The sequence below is a fragment of the Thamnophis sirtalis genome, unplaced genomic scaffold, assembly GCF_051295495.1.
Source record: "Thamnophis sirtalis isolate CommonGarterSnake01/CBP01778 unplaced genomic scaffold, rThaSir2_p1.2 scaffold_14, whole genome shotgun sequence".
Taxonomy (NCBI): domain Eukaryota; kingdom Metazoa; phylum Chordata; class Lepidosauria; order Squamata; family Natricidae; genus Thamnophis; species Thamnophis sirtalis.
This window is the reverse complement of record NW_028261394.1, coordinates 46,079,724-46,095,160: the sequence shown is the minus strand read 5'-3', so window position 1 is coordinate 46,095,160 and position 15,437 is coordinate 46,079,724. Positions and strand designations below refer to the sequence as shown.

Sequence of the window (15,437 nt, the reverse complement as noted above, 5' to 3'; positions counted from 1 at the left end):
GAATAGAATTCTTTGTTGGCCAAGTATGTACATAAAAAGACAAGATACATTTGTCATGAATCATAAGATGCAACACTTGGTGATAGTCATAGGTTACTAATAAGCAATCAGGAAACAATCAATATCAATATAAATCATAAGGATACAAGCAACGTAGTTACACTCCTGCAGTCCTAAGTGGGAGGAGGTGGGTGATAGGAACGATGAGAAGACTAATAGTAATAGTAATGTAGCCTTAGTGAATAATTTGACAGTGGTGAGGGGATGATTTGTTTAGCAGAGTGATGGGGTTTTGGGGGAAAAAAACTCTTCTTGTGTCTAGTTGTCTTGGTGTGCAGTGCTCTATAGTGTTGTTTTGAGGGTAGGAGTTGAAACAATTTATGTCCAGGATGCGAGGAGACCTCATTTTGACTCATGCAGTGTACAGGTCCTTATTGGAAGGCAGGTTGGTAATAATTGTTTTTTATTCTGCAGTTCTAATTATCCTCTGTGTCTGTGTCTGCCTTGGTGGGTTGCAGAACCCAACCAGACAGTTATAGAGGACTACTCTATAACTCCATGACTACTGGCTGCAATTTTGCATTTGCAACATGATGTCAGGCCTGGAAGCCATCTTTTGCATTGGGCCTTCAGGCCTGCCGTACTTAATGCTGAGGGAAAATGGGAAGGGGGGTTATAGGAAGTATGGGAAATAGATATAGTCATAATAACTTTCCTTTCTCGGAGAGTCAAGGACATCTTGCCCTGAACCTGGAGTGGCATAGCTGGGAGGCATCTCCAGTTGGGACGATGCCTGGTTGGACCATGGGATGGACATGTGGGTGCTGGGTAGGGATTTTAAAAGAATTAAAACCAAAGGGTATTGGGCACTCCAGTTGAAGTGCATAGTTTTGGAAGTGAGATCAAATTAGTTCATTTAAAAAAAGGGGCTGGATAGAAGTCATTGTTATATATGTCATACATAGAGAGCCAGTTTGGTCTAGTGGGTTAAGGCACCAGGTTAGAAACTAGAAGGAGACCATGAGTTCGAGTCCCATCATAACCAGGAACGTTGGCTGGGTGACTTTGGCCCAATCACCAGGAGATGCAGAGTGGGAAAATGGGAGGGGGGATTATACAGAGTGTGGGTGATATGTAGCCATAACAACATTCTTTCTCAGAAAGCCAAGGTCATCTGGCCCTGCAGTTTGATGGGATGACTGGGAGGTAACTCCTGGCTTGGATGATACTAGATTGGATCATGTGATGGACATGTGGGTGCTGGGCAGGGACTTGAACTTTCACTTGGGTGGAGAAAACCTGGAAGCTTTCAGATTCGGGTTGTCCCAGATGTGCCAATATGACACATCTCTAACAAAATGGAACTTTGAGGAAACTTAAGCCTCGGAGTCCTCTTTCCTTGGGGGTGTTACTTGGAACCCTGACACCTAATCATGAAAAAGAGAGCGAATCAGAAGAAGACCTGACTTTGGTAAGAGCTTTAGAACGATATAGAGCGAGGATGAGAGAGAGGTTCCCTGAAAACGGGCTCTAGTCTGAAAGAATAAATCTCTGGTTCCCTGGACCAACCCAGATTGGATCCTGCAACCTTATGGAACATGCATTTTTGCCTTCATTTGGATTCCATAGTTTTCAAACACAAGACAGTGGCCAAATGTCTTCCTTGGAGGTGTGATCAACATTTAACAGACGGCTTTTGAAACTGCTTAAGACACAGGATGTTGGCTACTTGGGATGGGTTTTGCTGTTTTGGAGAACAAATTCAAGAAATAGTAATAGTGATACTACTATTACTACTACTACTAGTAGTAAAAGGAAATGTTAAAACCTTCTACTCACCTTATAGTTTGATGCTGCAGAGTGTCTGGATCAGTGGCATTAGCGGTTAAGACAACACTTCCAATGGGAATGTTCTCTTGTTTGGTGACCGCCATTGGATTAGGGTGGAAAATGGGCCCCTCGTTAACATCTAGAACGGTGATCTGAACAGTTGCTGTGGAGCTGGTGTCATACAGGACATCTGGAACCAAGAGATCTTCATTTTCTACTTTGATCAGGAGCGTGTGGAAGGCTGAGATCTCATAATCCAAAGGCTGAAAGACATGAACGTATAGTATTGTCCACATTCCTATATACGAAAGGATGGCATCACAAGTTCCTTCAGCTAAGGAGACCCTTTTATTCTTATTTAAGAGGTCTTGTGGCAACCTGGAGACTGTCCCATCTACTTTCATATAAGCTTTTATGGACCTTAATACACTTAATTGAATATGGAGATTCTCTGTCATGGTTGTCCCAAAAGTGCTTTTTCAAGAGGCAACTGGACTTTCCAATCCCAATTGGGGTCATAAATTGAGGTCTAACTTGTACTGTCCTTGGTGTGGTAGAAGAAAACTGAGAAGTGCATCATCACTGGAGGTTTTCAAGAGAAGTTTAGACAACCATTTTTCCAGGATGGTATAAGGACTCCTGCCTTGCATAGGGAGTTGGACTAGAAGACCTCCAAGGTCCCTTCCAACCCCATGAGTCTATGATTCTAAGGTATGAGAATCAGGAGTATGTGGATGTTGAGTATTGTTGAAAGCAACTTTCCACAGTAACATCTGTTGGTTGAGTTAATGGAACTCAACACATCTAAGAGGACATTGCTTGGAGAAGCCTGGCCCAGAAGAGTGAAGAACAATATATGAAATTAGGTTCCTAATTTAGCTGTTAAAAGTTGGTGCCTTCCTCCTTTCCATCGCCCTTACCTTGACAACAGACAACATCCCTTCGTTGTTCTCTGCATTGGTGTGGATTTCGAAGCTCTGGGCGGGATTGCCATTGATGATTGTGTAAACCGCCTTCCATGCAGCCGTGGCTGGATCATCTCGATCTTCAACAGTTAGATTCACAATCACACCAGTGATGCCCTCTTTCACGGTGGCTTGGAACTCAAAATTAAGAAAGAAAGAATGTTAGGACCATTAAATAACTCATCATCACCAGCATTAAAATAAACCTATCTAAGGTATTAAGAGCCGGGGTGGCGCAGTGATTAGAATGCAATATTGTAGCCTAATTTGACTCCCGACTGTCAGCAGTTCAATTCTGACCATCTCAAGGTTGACTCAACCTTCCATCCTTCCAAGGTTGGTAAAATGAGGACCCAGATTGTTGGGGGCAATAGGCTCTCTCTGTAAACCACTTAGAGAGGGCTGTAAAGCACTATGATGTGGTGTATACATGATTATTCAAAGCATCCGAATGATGGGTAGGATGACGCTGAAATAAAGCTGAAATTATATGGCAAATAAATAACGCATCTCTGTTTTTGAAAGATTACCGAGAAAGAAAACTGTGACTAAAACTCCCTTTGAAACCTCCATCAAGCAGTCTATTTCTCTTTCTGTCTTCTGTAAATGTAGAAATTCCAGTAACAAGAATATAAAGCTAGAGTACTTGAGAATGCAATGGTCAGGAATGAAAAATATATTCAATGCATTTGAAAATGGGGTGTTTTAAAGGCAATCTACATTTAGCTGATCTTTTGTGTGTGTGTTATAATGTGCCTTTGTTCTTTTTGACCTGTACGGATGAGAAGGTCTTCTGTATTGAAATAAGGAGAAATCATCTCAATTTTTATTTCCCATAATATCACATCCACTTTCTATTTCACTTTCTATTGGAAATACTCCGTCCGGTTACACTAAAATATTGTGGGGGGAAAAGATAACACTGGAATTATTTAAGCCAACGTTTTTCAACTTTGGCAACTTTAAGAGGAGTGGACTTCAACTCCCAGAATTCCCTAACTAACATGTTTGCTAGATAGTTCTGGGAGTTGAAGTCTACACATCTTAAAGTCACCAAGGTTGAGAAACTCTGATTTAATTTCAAATGTTTTATTCATTTTCATTTTCAATTTTGTACATTCACTTATATATACTGAATATTTGCAATAATAATAATATAATAATAAAAAAAACCAACCTAAACACAACTCATCATAAGTGAGAAAGGAAGATAGGAGGGGAAAGGGAAGTAGGAGGGGTGATTGTTGGAGGGAGAAAGGAAAGTTGGAGGGGGAGAAGAAGGGGTGTATGAAAGCGACAGGTTGGGTTTATGAGAAACTCTGATTTAAGACGTGTGCCACAGGTGGCATTCGGGATCCTCTCTGCGGGCACACGTGCCGTTAACCCAGTTCAGCTCCATGCCTCTTGTGAGGCCAGCTGTTTTTCGGGTCTTTGCCATGTATGCACGAGGGCCAGAGTGCATGCGGGAGATGCATGCATATCCGTGGGGAGTGGGGTTGCGCATGCTTGCATGGTGGGCAGGGGGAGTGTGAGGGACAGTGCCTCCTGCAGCCCGTTTTTGGTCCCGGGAGGCTGCAGGGAAGCCCGCTAGGCCCAAAACCGGGTGCAAGGGGGGCCATGCACGCATGCGTAGAGGGTGTCATGCGCACATTGCATTATGGGTGTGAGCACGCGTGTGCATGCTGTTGCACCCCCATTAATATGCTTTCGGCACGCGATGAGAAAAAAATTTAGCCATCATTGCCACAGACAATGTAATCCAGGTACTACTTCACCTGTCACAGGGTCGGCCTCCTCTGGGTCCCGTCCACCAGCCAATGCCACCTGGCTACCACCCGGGGGAGGGCCTTCTCTGTGGCAGCTCCGGCCCTCTGGAATGAACTCCCCGCAGGGATTCGGACCCTCACCTCTCTCCAGGCCTTCCGAAAAGCCATCAAAACCTGGCTTTGCCGGCAGGCCTGGGGTTGATGAGTTCCCTCCCCTCTCGACATGTATGGTTGTGTGATTCTTGGTTATTTTAATTACTTGTATTCTGTTCTATGTTCCCCTTTTTCACCTTTTGAGTTGTTCGCCACCCTGAGTCCCTCCTGGAGAAGGGCAGCATACAAATAATAAAATTCAATTCAACTCAACTTTCCAGTTGAATGGGATGAAAATAACAGGAACGGTCTGGAAGATATTAAAAACTGCAGAGTTCCCATCTAGCCGATTGAAGGGTTTCACAGCAATATCATTTTTTCCAATATCTCCCCCTCCGCCCGCTTTCAGGCGGAGGAAGCAGAAATGAGAAAACAAGAGCCCAACAGCTTCGGATTGTCAAGAAAAGAAAATCTATAATGAAACTGTGCTAAACTAATGTAAAAAGTGGTACCTTATTCCTACCTGAATTGGGGGGGGGAAAAGAGTTTAAAAATAACCTGGTTTGATCTTGTTCCCGTTTTTAATTGCGTTTTGTGATTTGAAATATTGTTGCACCCTCTCAGGGGGCGGGGTGGATATTTCACTTGCTAAGAATAATATAAATAAACTATAAAGTAAGAGGTGGCTTATAATGACCCATCGTCAACAGCATCATTACCCTGAACCGGGAGGCCCTCACAACAGTCACTCGTGCCCTTGTGACCTCTAGGCTGGAGTACTGCAATGTGCTCTACACGGGGCTGCCCTTGAAGAGTATTTGGCGACTTCAGCTGGTCCAGAATGCGGCCGCGCGAGCGATCGTGGGTGCGCCTCGTTTCACCCACGTAACACCTATCCTCCGTGAGCTGCACTGGCTGCCTGTTGATCTCCGTGTGCGCTTCAAGGTGCTACTTGTCATCTACAAAGCCCTACATGGTATTGGATCTGGGTACTTGAGAGACCGCCTACTGCCAATAACCTCCACTAGGCCGATACGATCCCATAGATTAGGCCTCCTCCGAATTCCATCAGCCGGCCAATGTCGGCTGGCAACTACCCGGAGGAGAGCCTTCTCGGTGGCTGCTCTGACCCTCTGGAACGAACTCCCCGTGGAGATTCGTACCCTCACCACCCTCCAGGCCTTCTGCGTAGCCCTTAAGTCCTGGCTGTCCCGACAGGCCTGGGACTAAAGATTTCAACCCCACTCGAATTGCATGACTGTTGTGTTTTTAATGATGTATCGTTTTTCATGTTTATGACTTGTTTGTCCTCCCTCCCCTTGAGTTGTGAGCCGCCGTGAGTCCCCCCAGGGAAAAGGGCGGCATACAAATAAAGCATCTCAATCTCTCAATCTCAATCATCTGATTGGGAGTGAGTTTTCAGGATGTTTAATATCACTTGGAATCAAGTCCTTTTTGCTTGCAAATTGCAGGTTCTTCCTTGAACCAAGGGATAGCTGTAATATCCAAAGAATGAAGAGCTCCTGATTCAGATCGCCACATACATATCAAGGCTGGGCATACTTTGAAAATGATTTTTAAAAGGCATTTGGAATGAGTAAGAGAGCGAGCAAAACATCTCTTTAAAGCAGCCGTGTCTTTTCCCAGGCTTCTAAACAAGCTTGGAGGGGTGGGGGGAGATTCGGTTGCTTTAAAAAGCCATTACAACAATTGTGTGTGTTAATGCAGAGACCGCCTACTGCCAATTACCTCCACTAGACCGATACGATCGCATCGATTAGGCCTCCTCCGAATTCCATCTTTCAGCCAGTGCAGACTGGCAACTACCCGGAGGAGAGCCTTCTCGGTGGCTGCTCCGACCCTTTGGAACGAACTCCCCATGGACCCTCACCACCCTCCAGTCCTTCCGCGCCGCTTTAAAGATCTGGCTGTCCCGGCTGGCCTGGGGTTAAGATTGTAGCCCCACCCGAACTGTGTGACTGTTGTGCTCTTTTTTTTTAACATGTTGTATTGTCTACTGTTTGTCTCCCCCCCCTTTTTTTTGAATTGTGAGCCACCCTGAGTCCCCCCAGGGAATAGGGCGGCATACAAATAAAGGAAACAACAATGCAACTGAGTCTGTTTATATAGTGTTGGATCTCACAAACACCATGCTTCAAAATACCACACAAATCTCAGCACAACACCCTCTTTATAGTATGTAAGTTGCAAAAAGTGGCTAGACGGAATTGAGTCAACTCCCCAGTGGCATTAGAAATGATTAGAGTACATGTTAATTGATTGTATTAATCTTTAATATCTGCACATCCCAAAGCACCACCAACTCTGGAGGATAAAAGAGATGATAAAATAGATGTATTTAACCCCTTGCCATCAAGATCTGTCAAAAGGCTGTCATTCAGCAACAGAATATCTCAGGTCCAACCTTCAGAAGGTTTTTTTTAACTGGGTCAGTGAATGTATGCTTGTTCACCTGTCAACCAAAAAGCTTTTTCTGTCAAGACATGCCACTTAAATAATAGAATGATTCATTTCATACCAAGCAAGTGGCAGCTCTGTGCAAAAATTTCACACCTGCGTCAAATACACACAAAGGGGACTTTGTGAGAATGGAAGATTTGCCCATTTGAACCTGCATCTTGAGAATATGGGGGGCCTGAGTTAGGATACGTGCATGTCGAAATGGAAGTGGAGATGATACGTCCCTTCCTGTTCATCAAACGTTCATCTTCTTTGACTGCAAGGCGATCCAACCGGTCAGTCCTAGAGGAGATCAACCCTGACTGCTCTTTAGAAGGCCAGATCCTGAAGAGGAAACTCAAAGACTTTGGCCACCTAATGAGAAGGAAGAAGGACTCCCTGGAGACGAGCCTCATGCTGGGAAAGATTGAGGGCAAGAGAAGAAAGGGATGACAGAGAAGGAGGTGGCTGGATGGAGTCACCGAAGCAATAGGCCTGAGCTTAAATGGGCTCCAGAGGATGGTAGAGGACAGGAAGGTCTGGAGGAACATTGTCCATGGGATCGCGATGGGTTGGACAGGACTTCGCAACTAACAACAACTAAGTCAAACAGTACCTCAACCGGTGCAATGTACTTCACACTACCCCAAAATAGCCATTTCAGATTAGACACATCTGCCTTTGAGGCTTGAGATTGCAGAAACAGTTCTGCTCCTTTTTGGAAGGAATTAATTTTTGCCTTATACTTCGTTGCCGATGCAGCTAAAAGAAAATAGTCCCTAAGAGCAACAACGGGAGCAACAAGAAGAAAGACAGTCTGGAATAACAAGAGCTAAAGCTTTTCACACATTAAGGACTCCACATGCTGAAAAGGCTGGTTGAACCGCCAAATTAAAACGCCTCGTCACTTTGCATAAATCTGAAAATCTCTTGCTTTTGTTTTCTCAGCTGAAAGGTTTGGGGTGTCCTGTCACACGTTGTGTTTTTATTCTCCCCCCATATTTTTAACCTAAGATTGTCTACTGTCGGCCTCCCCGCATTCCTAAGAGGTCCATAAGGGGGGGGCATGCATAAGCGCACCAGTGTGCCTACTAAAAAAAGAGCCGAGGTGGCGCAGTGGTTAGAGTGCTGTACTGCAGCCACTTCAGCTGGCTGTTATCTGCAGTTCAGCGGTTCAAATCTCACCGGCTCAAGGTTGACTCAGCCTTCCATCCTTCCGAGGTGGGTGAAATGAGGACCCGGATTGTTGGGGGCGATATGCTGACTCTGTAAACCGCTTAGAGAGGGCTGAAAGCCCTATGAAGCGGTATATAAGTCTAACTGCTATTGCTATTGCTATTGCAGTTCGGCTGTTCAAATCTCACTGGCTCAAGGTTGACTCAGCCTTCCATCCTTCCGAGGTGGGTGAAATGAGGACCCGGATTGTTGGGGGCAATATGCTGACTCCGTAAACCGCTTAGAGAGGGCTGAAAGCCCTATGAAGCGGTATATAAGTCTAACTGCTATTGCTATTGCTACTATCCCTGTGCTACTGTCTCCATTTATTCGTACCCATTTACTGTGTTCCTACTTAACATTTATACCTACATCTGTTATCTTTTACCTGTTTGACAAACAAAGCAAATAAATACATTTTACAGTAAACGCTTTACTTTTAAGATCAAACATCCTCTATCTTCTCTTGCTGTTGTTTTATTTTAAAGAAGAAAATCCTCGGCTTTCCCTCCCCGTTTGCAAAGAAATCTGTGGATTTGATAAACTCCTATGAAGTCCCTTCCCCTGTCTCTTCGATGCATAATCCCTCGTTGCCCTTTCGATCCTGCCCATTGATTTCTGGGAAGGTTTGCATAAATTCACTAGCCAAAAGCCAAGATGGGTTTGTCTAATCTGTATCTCCTTAGTGGTCCCCTGGCAAAATTGTTGCAGCTGAGCTGCGTTGGTTTGTTTTCGAAAATCATGGCTATTTGCAAACCCTTGATCCTCCCTCTGCCTTAGAGGTTTGGGAAAGGCTGAGTGATTTTTGTCACACTTGGAGTGGGGTGGGGGTGGGGGTGGGAGGAAGGAAAAACCAAGACAAAGGGCTATAATATATTCCCCCCCCCCACCAAGAGGTAACATTGCTAAATCTATTCTCTCGGCTATAAATACACCAGTGATTTACTGCTAATGGAATTGGGTAAAGCAATGGGCTTCTCGTTCCCCTCTCTTTCCACATTTTCCTTTCAAATCTCGCCTTTCTTTGCAGAAACCAACATTTATCGTGTTTCTTTAAGCTTTTGAGCTCTTGGGTGGTTTGATATACAACGATGTATTTGGCTGAACGATGGAAGATTACAGGCTTATATAAATAAGGGCAGAGGAAAACATTCAATTTCTCTTTAAAGAAATATTGAAGGTGAGCCACGCTGTGCAGCAACCGCATTCCCCCGAAACCAAAAATCTTCAGGAAAGTAGGGTTTAGTCATCACTTTTCAAAATGAAGGCCAGGGGGCCGAGAATGATCAGAATCCTCATGCTCACTCTTCCCAGATGACAATGGAACCGAATGATAAGGTAAAGATTCACCTCCCATATATGTGCTAGTCATTCTTGACTTTAGGGGGTGGTGCTCATCTCTATTTCAAAGCCAAAGAGTCAGCACTGTCCGAAGATGTCTCCGTGGTCATGTGGCCGGCATGACTCAACACCAAAGGCACATGGAACGCTGTTCCCTTCCCATCAAAGGTGGTCCCTATTTTTCTCCTCGCATTTTTACGTGCTTTTGAACTGCTAGGATGGCAGAAGTTGGGACAAGTCATGGGAGCTCACTCCGTTATTCAGCACTAGGGATTCGAACCACCAAACGGCCGACCGTTCTGATCGACAAGCTCAGTGTCTTAGCCATTGAGTCACCACGTCCCTGGTAAAACTGAATGTTCTTGAGATGTCCCCTGCTGAGATCAACTCTGAAAGCTCTGGGACATTTTCCCAGTGCTCTGATATTTGACGGGATCCTACAAAGATGAGGAGGTCAACCTATTCTTGAAAGTTTCTAAAGGCAGGACAAGAAGCAATGGACGGAAAGAAATCAAAGAGAGAACCAACATAGAACAAAGGAGAAATTTCCTGACAGTGAGAACAATTAACCAGTGGAACAGAAGTTGCCTCCAGAAGTTGTGAGTGCTCCATCAATGGAGGATTTTAAGAAGAGATTGGACAGCCAATGATATAGGGTTCCCTGCCTGAGCATTGGGTTTGTACTAGATGACCTTCAAGCCCATTCATTCATTCATTCATTCATTCATTCATTCATTCATTCATTCATTCATTCATTCATTCATTCATACATGTACGAGGTAACAGGTGTAAGTATAGGCATGGATATGAACACAGGAAATGGGTACGAATAAATGGGGACAGTAGGACAGGGATGGTAGGCACACTGGTGCACTTATGCATGCCCCTTAAACACCTCTTAGGAATGGGGTGAGGTTGACAGTAGACAGTCAAAGATTAAACTTATGGGGATTTGGGGAAGTAACAACAGAGACAGGTAGAGCATTCCAAGTGTTGACCACTCTGTTGCTGAAGTCGTATCTTCTGCCATTGACTTTGGAGCGGTTTGCCTTGAGTTTGTATCTATTGTTTGCCCATATATTATTGCAGTTGAATCTGAAGTAGTCATTGACAGGTAGGACGTTGTAGCAGACAATTTTGTGTATTATACTTAGGTCAGACTTTAATCATTCAAGGTTGTCCAGGCCCAAAATTTCAAGCCTGGTGGCATAAGGTATTCTATTGCGAGCAGAGGAGTGGAGGACTCTTCTCATGAAAACCTCCGGACTCGCTTGATCATATTAATGCCTGATATACAGTGTGGATTCCAGGCACACTTTCCGACTCTGTTGTTCTGTTAAATTCAGAAGCAACATGATTTTGGCAACGCCGCCTGTTGCCAGCATCTGTCGAATCCATCTTTGCAAGGATGACAAAGTCTACGACTCTCGTGCTGTTGTATGCTAAAGCGAAACACGGAATGCAAAGCCAGTGATTCTTGCAAAAGCTCTTGCTGATAGGGAACAAGGACATCTTCCCCAATGATCCCACTCTTAGCTGACATCCACATTGCTGGCTGATGAAAGGATAATTTCCTGTCATTGCTTGTTATCGCTTTGGCTTCCCATCTTGAAGGATTCATAGTGTTTCGTTGATGCTAACTGCATGGGGCTGTCATTTCTGTCGTCCCCGGCTAGCCTCAGTTGCCGAAGTTTTCTCTTTCGGAGTTTCCCGCTTGCTATCAAAGACTCTTTCCCTCTTGCTTGATTTCTGCTATTAATGATCAGTTTACCATTATATTCAACACGGGGAAAGATAGTGGAAGCAGCAACTACGCGGCTGAAACATCGAGCAATTTATTGTGGGGTTCATCGGAATGACATGAGAGTCTCTGTGTAGGCCATTTCTCCAAAAGATCCGTTCAGCTCAAATGCTCTTGAAAAGGATCCTTGCTAGGAGACAACCAGCCTGAAGAAGAATTGCTTGGATTGTGTCAAGAGAAAAAGGACACGGGCTCTAAGACCGATGTATGATGGCTCGGTCTCTTGATGAGGGCAGATTATAAATTATGTAAACTAAACAATAAATAAAATGAGACAAATTAATTGCTTGGGGAGACAATCAGTTAGCCTCCTGGGAACAGAAGGATGCTGTGTAAGCCTGGTGTCTTACAGTTGACCGGTCTTATCCAAATGTGAATGGAATGGAGTAGAGTAGAATGGAACAGAACAGAATAATATGAAGGGATCTAGGAGGTCTTCCAGTCCAACCCCCTGCTTAGGCAGGAAACCCTACACCACTTCAGATAAATGGTTGGCCAATCTCTTCCTAAAAACTTCCAGTGTTGGAGCATTCACAACTTCTGGAGGCAAGTTGTTCCACTGATTAATTGTTCTAACTGTCAGGAAGTTTCTCCTTAGTTCTAAGTTGCTTCTCTCCTTGATTAGTTTCCACCTATTGCTTCTTGTTCTACCCTCAGGTGCCTTGGAGAATAGCATGACTCCCTCTTCTTTGTGGCAGCCCCCGAGATATTGGAAGATGCTATCATGTCTTCCCTAGTCCTTCTTTTCATCAAACTAGACAATATCTGATGCTTGTTGCTTCCTTTTTCATGCAAGAGTCCTCTCTCATTTACATCCTGTTATTAATGGAGTCTAGTGACTCCACTGAGTCATCTGCAGAAAACACAGGGTTTTTGGGGAGAGGAGGAAGGGCGGGGAGTCTGGAATTAAGATTATGAACAGAATAAAAGAATACCAGAGTTGGAAGGGAACTTAGAGGTCTTCTAGTCCAACTGGCCTGGTCAAACAGGAGGCCCTATAGCATCTCAGACAAATAATTGCTCCGATCTCTTCTTAAAAAAACTCCAGAGATGGAGCATCCACAACTTCTGGAAACAAATTGTTCCACTGATGAATTGCCCTCCCTGTCCCATTGCTTCTCTCCTTGATTAGTTTCCATCAATTGCTTCTTGTCTTGCCTTCAGGTGCTTTGGGGGATAGGTTGATCTTCTTTTTGTTGTGGCAGCCCTTAGATATTGGAACACTGTTATCATGTCACCCCTAATCCTTCTTTTGATTGAGATGGATACAACCAGGGGTGGGTTGCTAATCCTGTTCCAACCGGTTCGATTGGAACGGGGCTGGCGGCATCCTCGTGCATGCGCGCAGTTCACGCATGCGTCTTAGCGCCTGCGCGATGCTCCAGCTGCTCGCGGAGACTCGCGCAGGCGCTATATGTGCCATCCAACTGCTCGCGGAGAATCGCGCAGGAGCTGTATGTGCCATGCGCCTGCGTGGAAGCGCAGAAGCCTTCAAAGACCGGTAAGGAGCGCAGGTAGGCGGGTGGGCCCTTCGCCGTTCCCGGAAGTTACTTACTTCCGGGTTCGCCGACCAACCGGTTCGCGGGGACCGCCGCGAACCGGTTGAAACCCACCCCTGGATACAACTGAAGAATAATTGTTCACAGTTGTACCCATTTTTTGAGAGTTCTTTGACGGAACGTATTTTACACGGGGGGAAAGTGCTCAGCGTACACATCATCGACAACAATGACTTCACCTTACTTCAACTTTTGAAGACAATAGCAATTCGGGGCTCAACTCCTTCATAGGGAATCTAACGAACTGCCTCTGTTGCCCTGAGTTTTCATCAGAACGAGACTGGAGAATCCCAGTGACATAAATGCAAGGAGAAGGAAGCCAACCAGTCCTCCTGCCATGGAAATGCCTAGGTAGGTGAAGCAATTTCTCTTTCAACCCACCCGGAAAGTAATTTCAATTTTCGAATTGATTTGTTCCAGTAAATTTGCCATCAGTGAGGCTGGGATCTAGGTGCTTTCCATGAAGTGCACAATGCAGCCATCGAACACATTGACACAAATTGGATTATAGCAGGGGATGGGTCTTGTTTTTTTCTAACGTATCCATGTCCACCTCATCAACAGGGATCAAGTTCGGGTTAAAGGAGGTGGCTTGTTTTATGGATTTTTCATCAACAATAAAACTTTGCGCTGTAATCTCAACAATTTTCAACTGGTAAATATATGAGATTGGACATCTCTCTCCCACCCCTCTCTCCTATCTTTCCTCTTGCCCCACTATCTCCCTCTTTCTCTCTCTTTCCTTTCTCTCCTTTCTCTCTCCCCCCTCTCTCTACCTTTCCTCTCCTCTCTCTCTTTCCCACTCTCTCCCCTACCTTTCCTCTCTCCTCTCTCTCCTCTTTTTCTTTCTCTTCCCTCTCTCTCCTACCATTCCTCTCCTCCTTCTCTCTTCCCTCTCTCCCTCTCCTACTTTTCTTCTCCTCTCTCCCCTCTCTCCCTCCCACTCCTCTCTCTTTCCTCCTCTTTCTCTCTCCCTCCCCTCTCTCCTCCCTCCCTCTCTCCCTCTCTCTACCTTTCCTCTCTCTCTCTTTCCCTCTCTCTCCCCTACCTTTCCTCTCTCCTCTCTCTCCTCTCTTTCTTTCTCTTCCCTCTCTCTCCTACCATTCCTCTCCTCTTTCTCTCTTCCCTCTCTCCCTCTCCTACTTTTCTTCTCCTCTCTCCCCTCTCTCCCTCCCACTCTCTCCTCTTTCTCTCCCTCTCTTTCCTTCTCTTTCTCTCTCCCTCCCCCATTTCCTCCCTCCCTCCCTCTCTCCCTCTCTCATGTTTCAAGTGAGAAAAATTATTTCCTTCGGTTAGTGCTCTCTGATGAATTAGAAATCCAGCCAAGCCCCTTCAGAATCCCCCTCCTCTCATATCAACAGCTTGGTAGTCAGAAGGGAGTGTTTGTAAGTAGGTCATCAAGGCTGTTCTGTTCGTCCCCTTTCTCCACTGATGTTTTTATCATCCACATTCATCATCCTCATCTTCTCTTATCTTTTCCTGGTTGGGAAAGGGTGACTTTTAACGTTACCTATTTCAAAACGTAAACATTTTTGTTCCGTTAAAAAAAAAAGCAGAACATTTGGAGAACGTCAACCCCATCAAACCAAGGGAAATTCAGATGAGAGGAATTATAATCAATGAAATGATCTTGGTGACCTTGATAGTAGTTGACCGAGAGCAGAAATTTCCTAGGACATTTGCAATCTTCCACTTAGTATTTAGTATTTAGTATAAGTTTATTTATAGGGGACTCAGGGCGGCTTACAACTTATGTAGGAGGGGGTACATACAATGACGTATAGAACAATACATAATTAAAAACTAGAGCAACATTCATCATTCGGGCGGGGACGGATTATAATCTTTAACCCCAGGCCTGACGGGATAGCCAGATCTTGAGGGCTGTGCGGAAGGTCTGGAGGGTGGTGAGGGTACGAATCTCCATGGGGAGATCGTTCCAACTCACTTGCACGAGTTGTAAATTTTTAAGAGATTATTTCAATAGCAACAGTACATTGACTTATATACCACTTCACAATGCTTTACAGCTTTCTCTAAGTGTTTTTACAGAGTCAGCCTCTTGCCCCCAACAATCTGGATCCTCATTTTACCCACTTCAGAAGGATGGAAGGCTGAGTCAACCTTGAGCCTGGTGGGATTCAAACTGCCAAACTGCAGGCAGCCAGCAGGCAGCAGAACTAGCCTGCAGTACTGCACTCTAACCACTGTGTCACCACGGCTCTTATTTAGGGATCAAGTTAGGGATGCAACAATTGCAACATAAACTTCGTAAAGTTTCTGGAGACCGGTTTAATCACCCAAGCAGTGTATCCGTTGCCAAAGGGAAGGAAGGGGATGTGAAAGTCTTTCTTTGAAGCACTTCAAAAAACAGCAAAGAAAAGAGAATAAGGAAAAGGTGATTAAA

General features: G+C 44.8%; 1 protein-coding gene across 1 annotated transcript in view; it reads right to left on the bottom strand.

The window, feature by feature from the left end:
- The window catches only part of CDH13 (cadherin 13), a 493,491-nt gene that overhangs the window by 50,514 nt on the left and 427,540 nt on the right, over positions 1-15,437 (bottom strand). Inside the window, exons 9-10 of the mRNA XM_087729287.1 lie at positions 2,751-2,933; positions 1,840-2,093 (exon numbers count right to left, since the gene is read on the bottom strand). Of these exons, the coding sequence (XP_087585413.1) occupies positions 1,840-2,093; positions 2,751-2,933 (437 nt within the window). The remainder of the gene's footprint in view (positions 1-1,839; positions 2,094-2,750; positions 2,934-15,437) is intronic.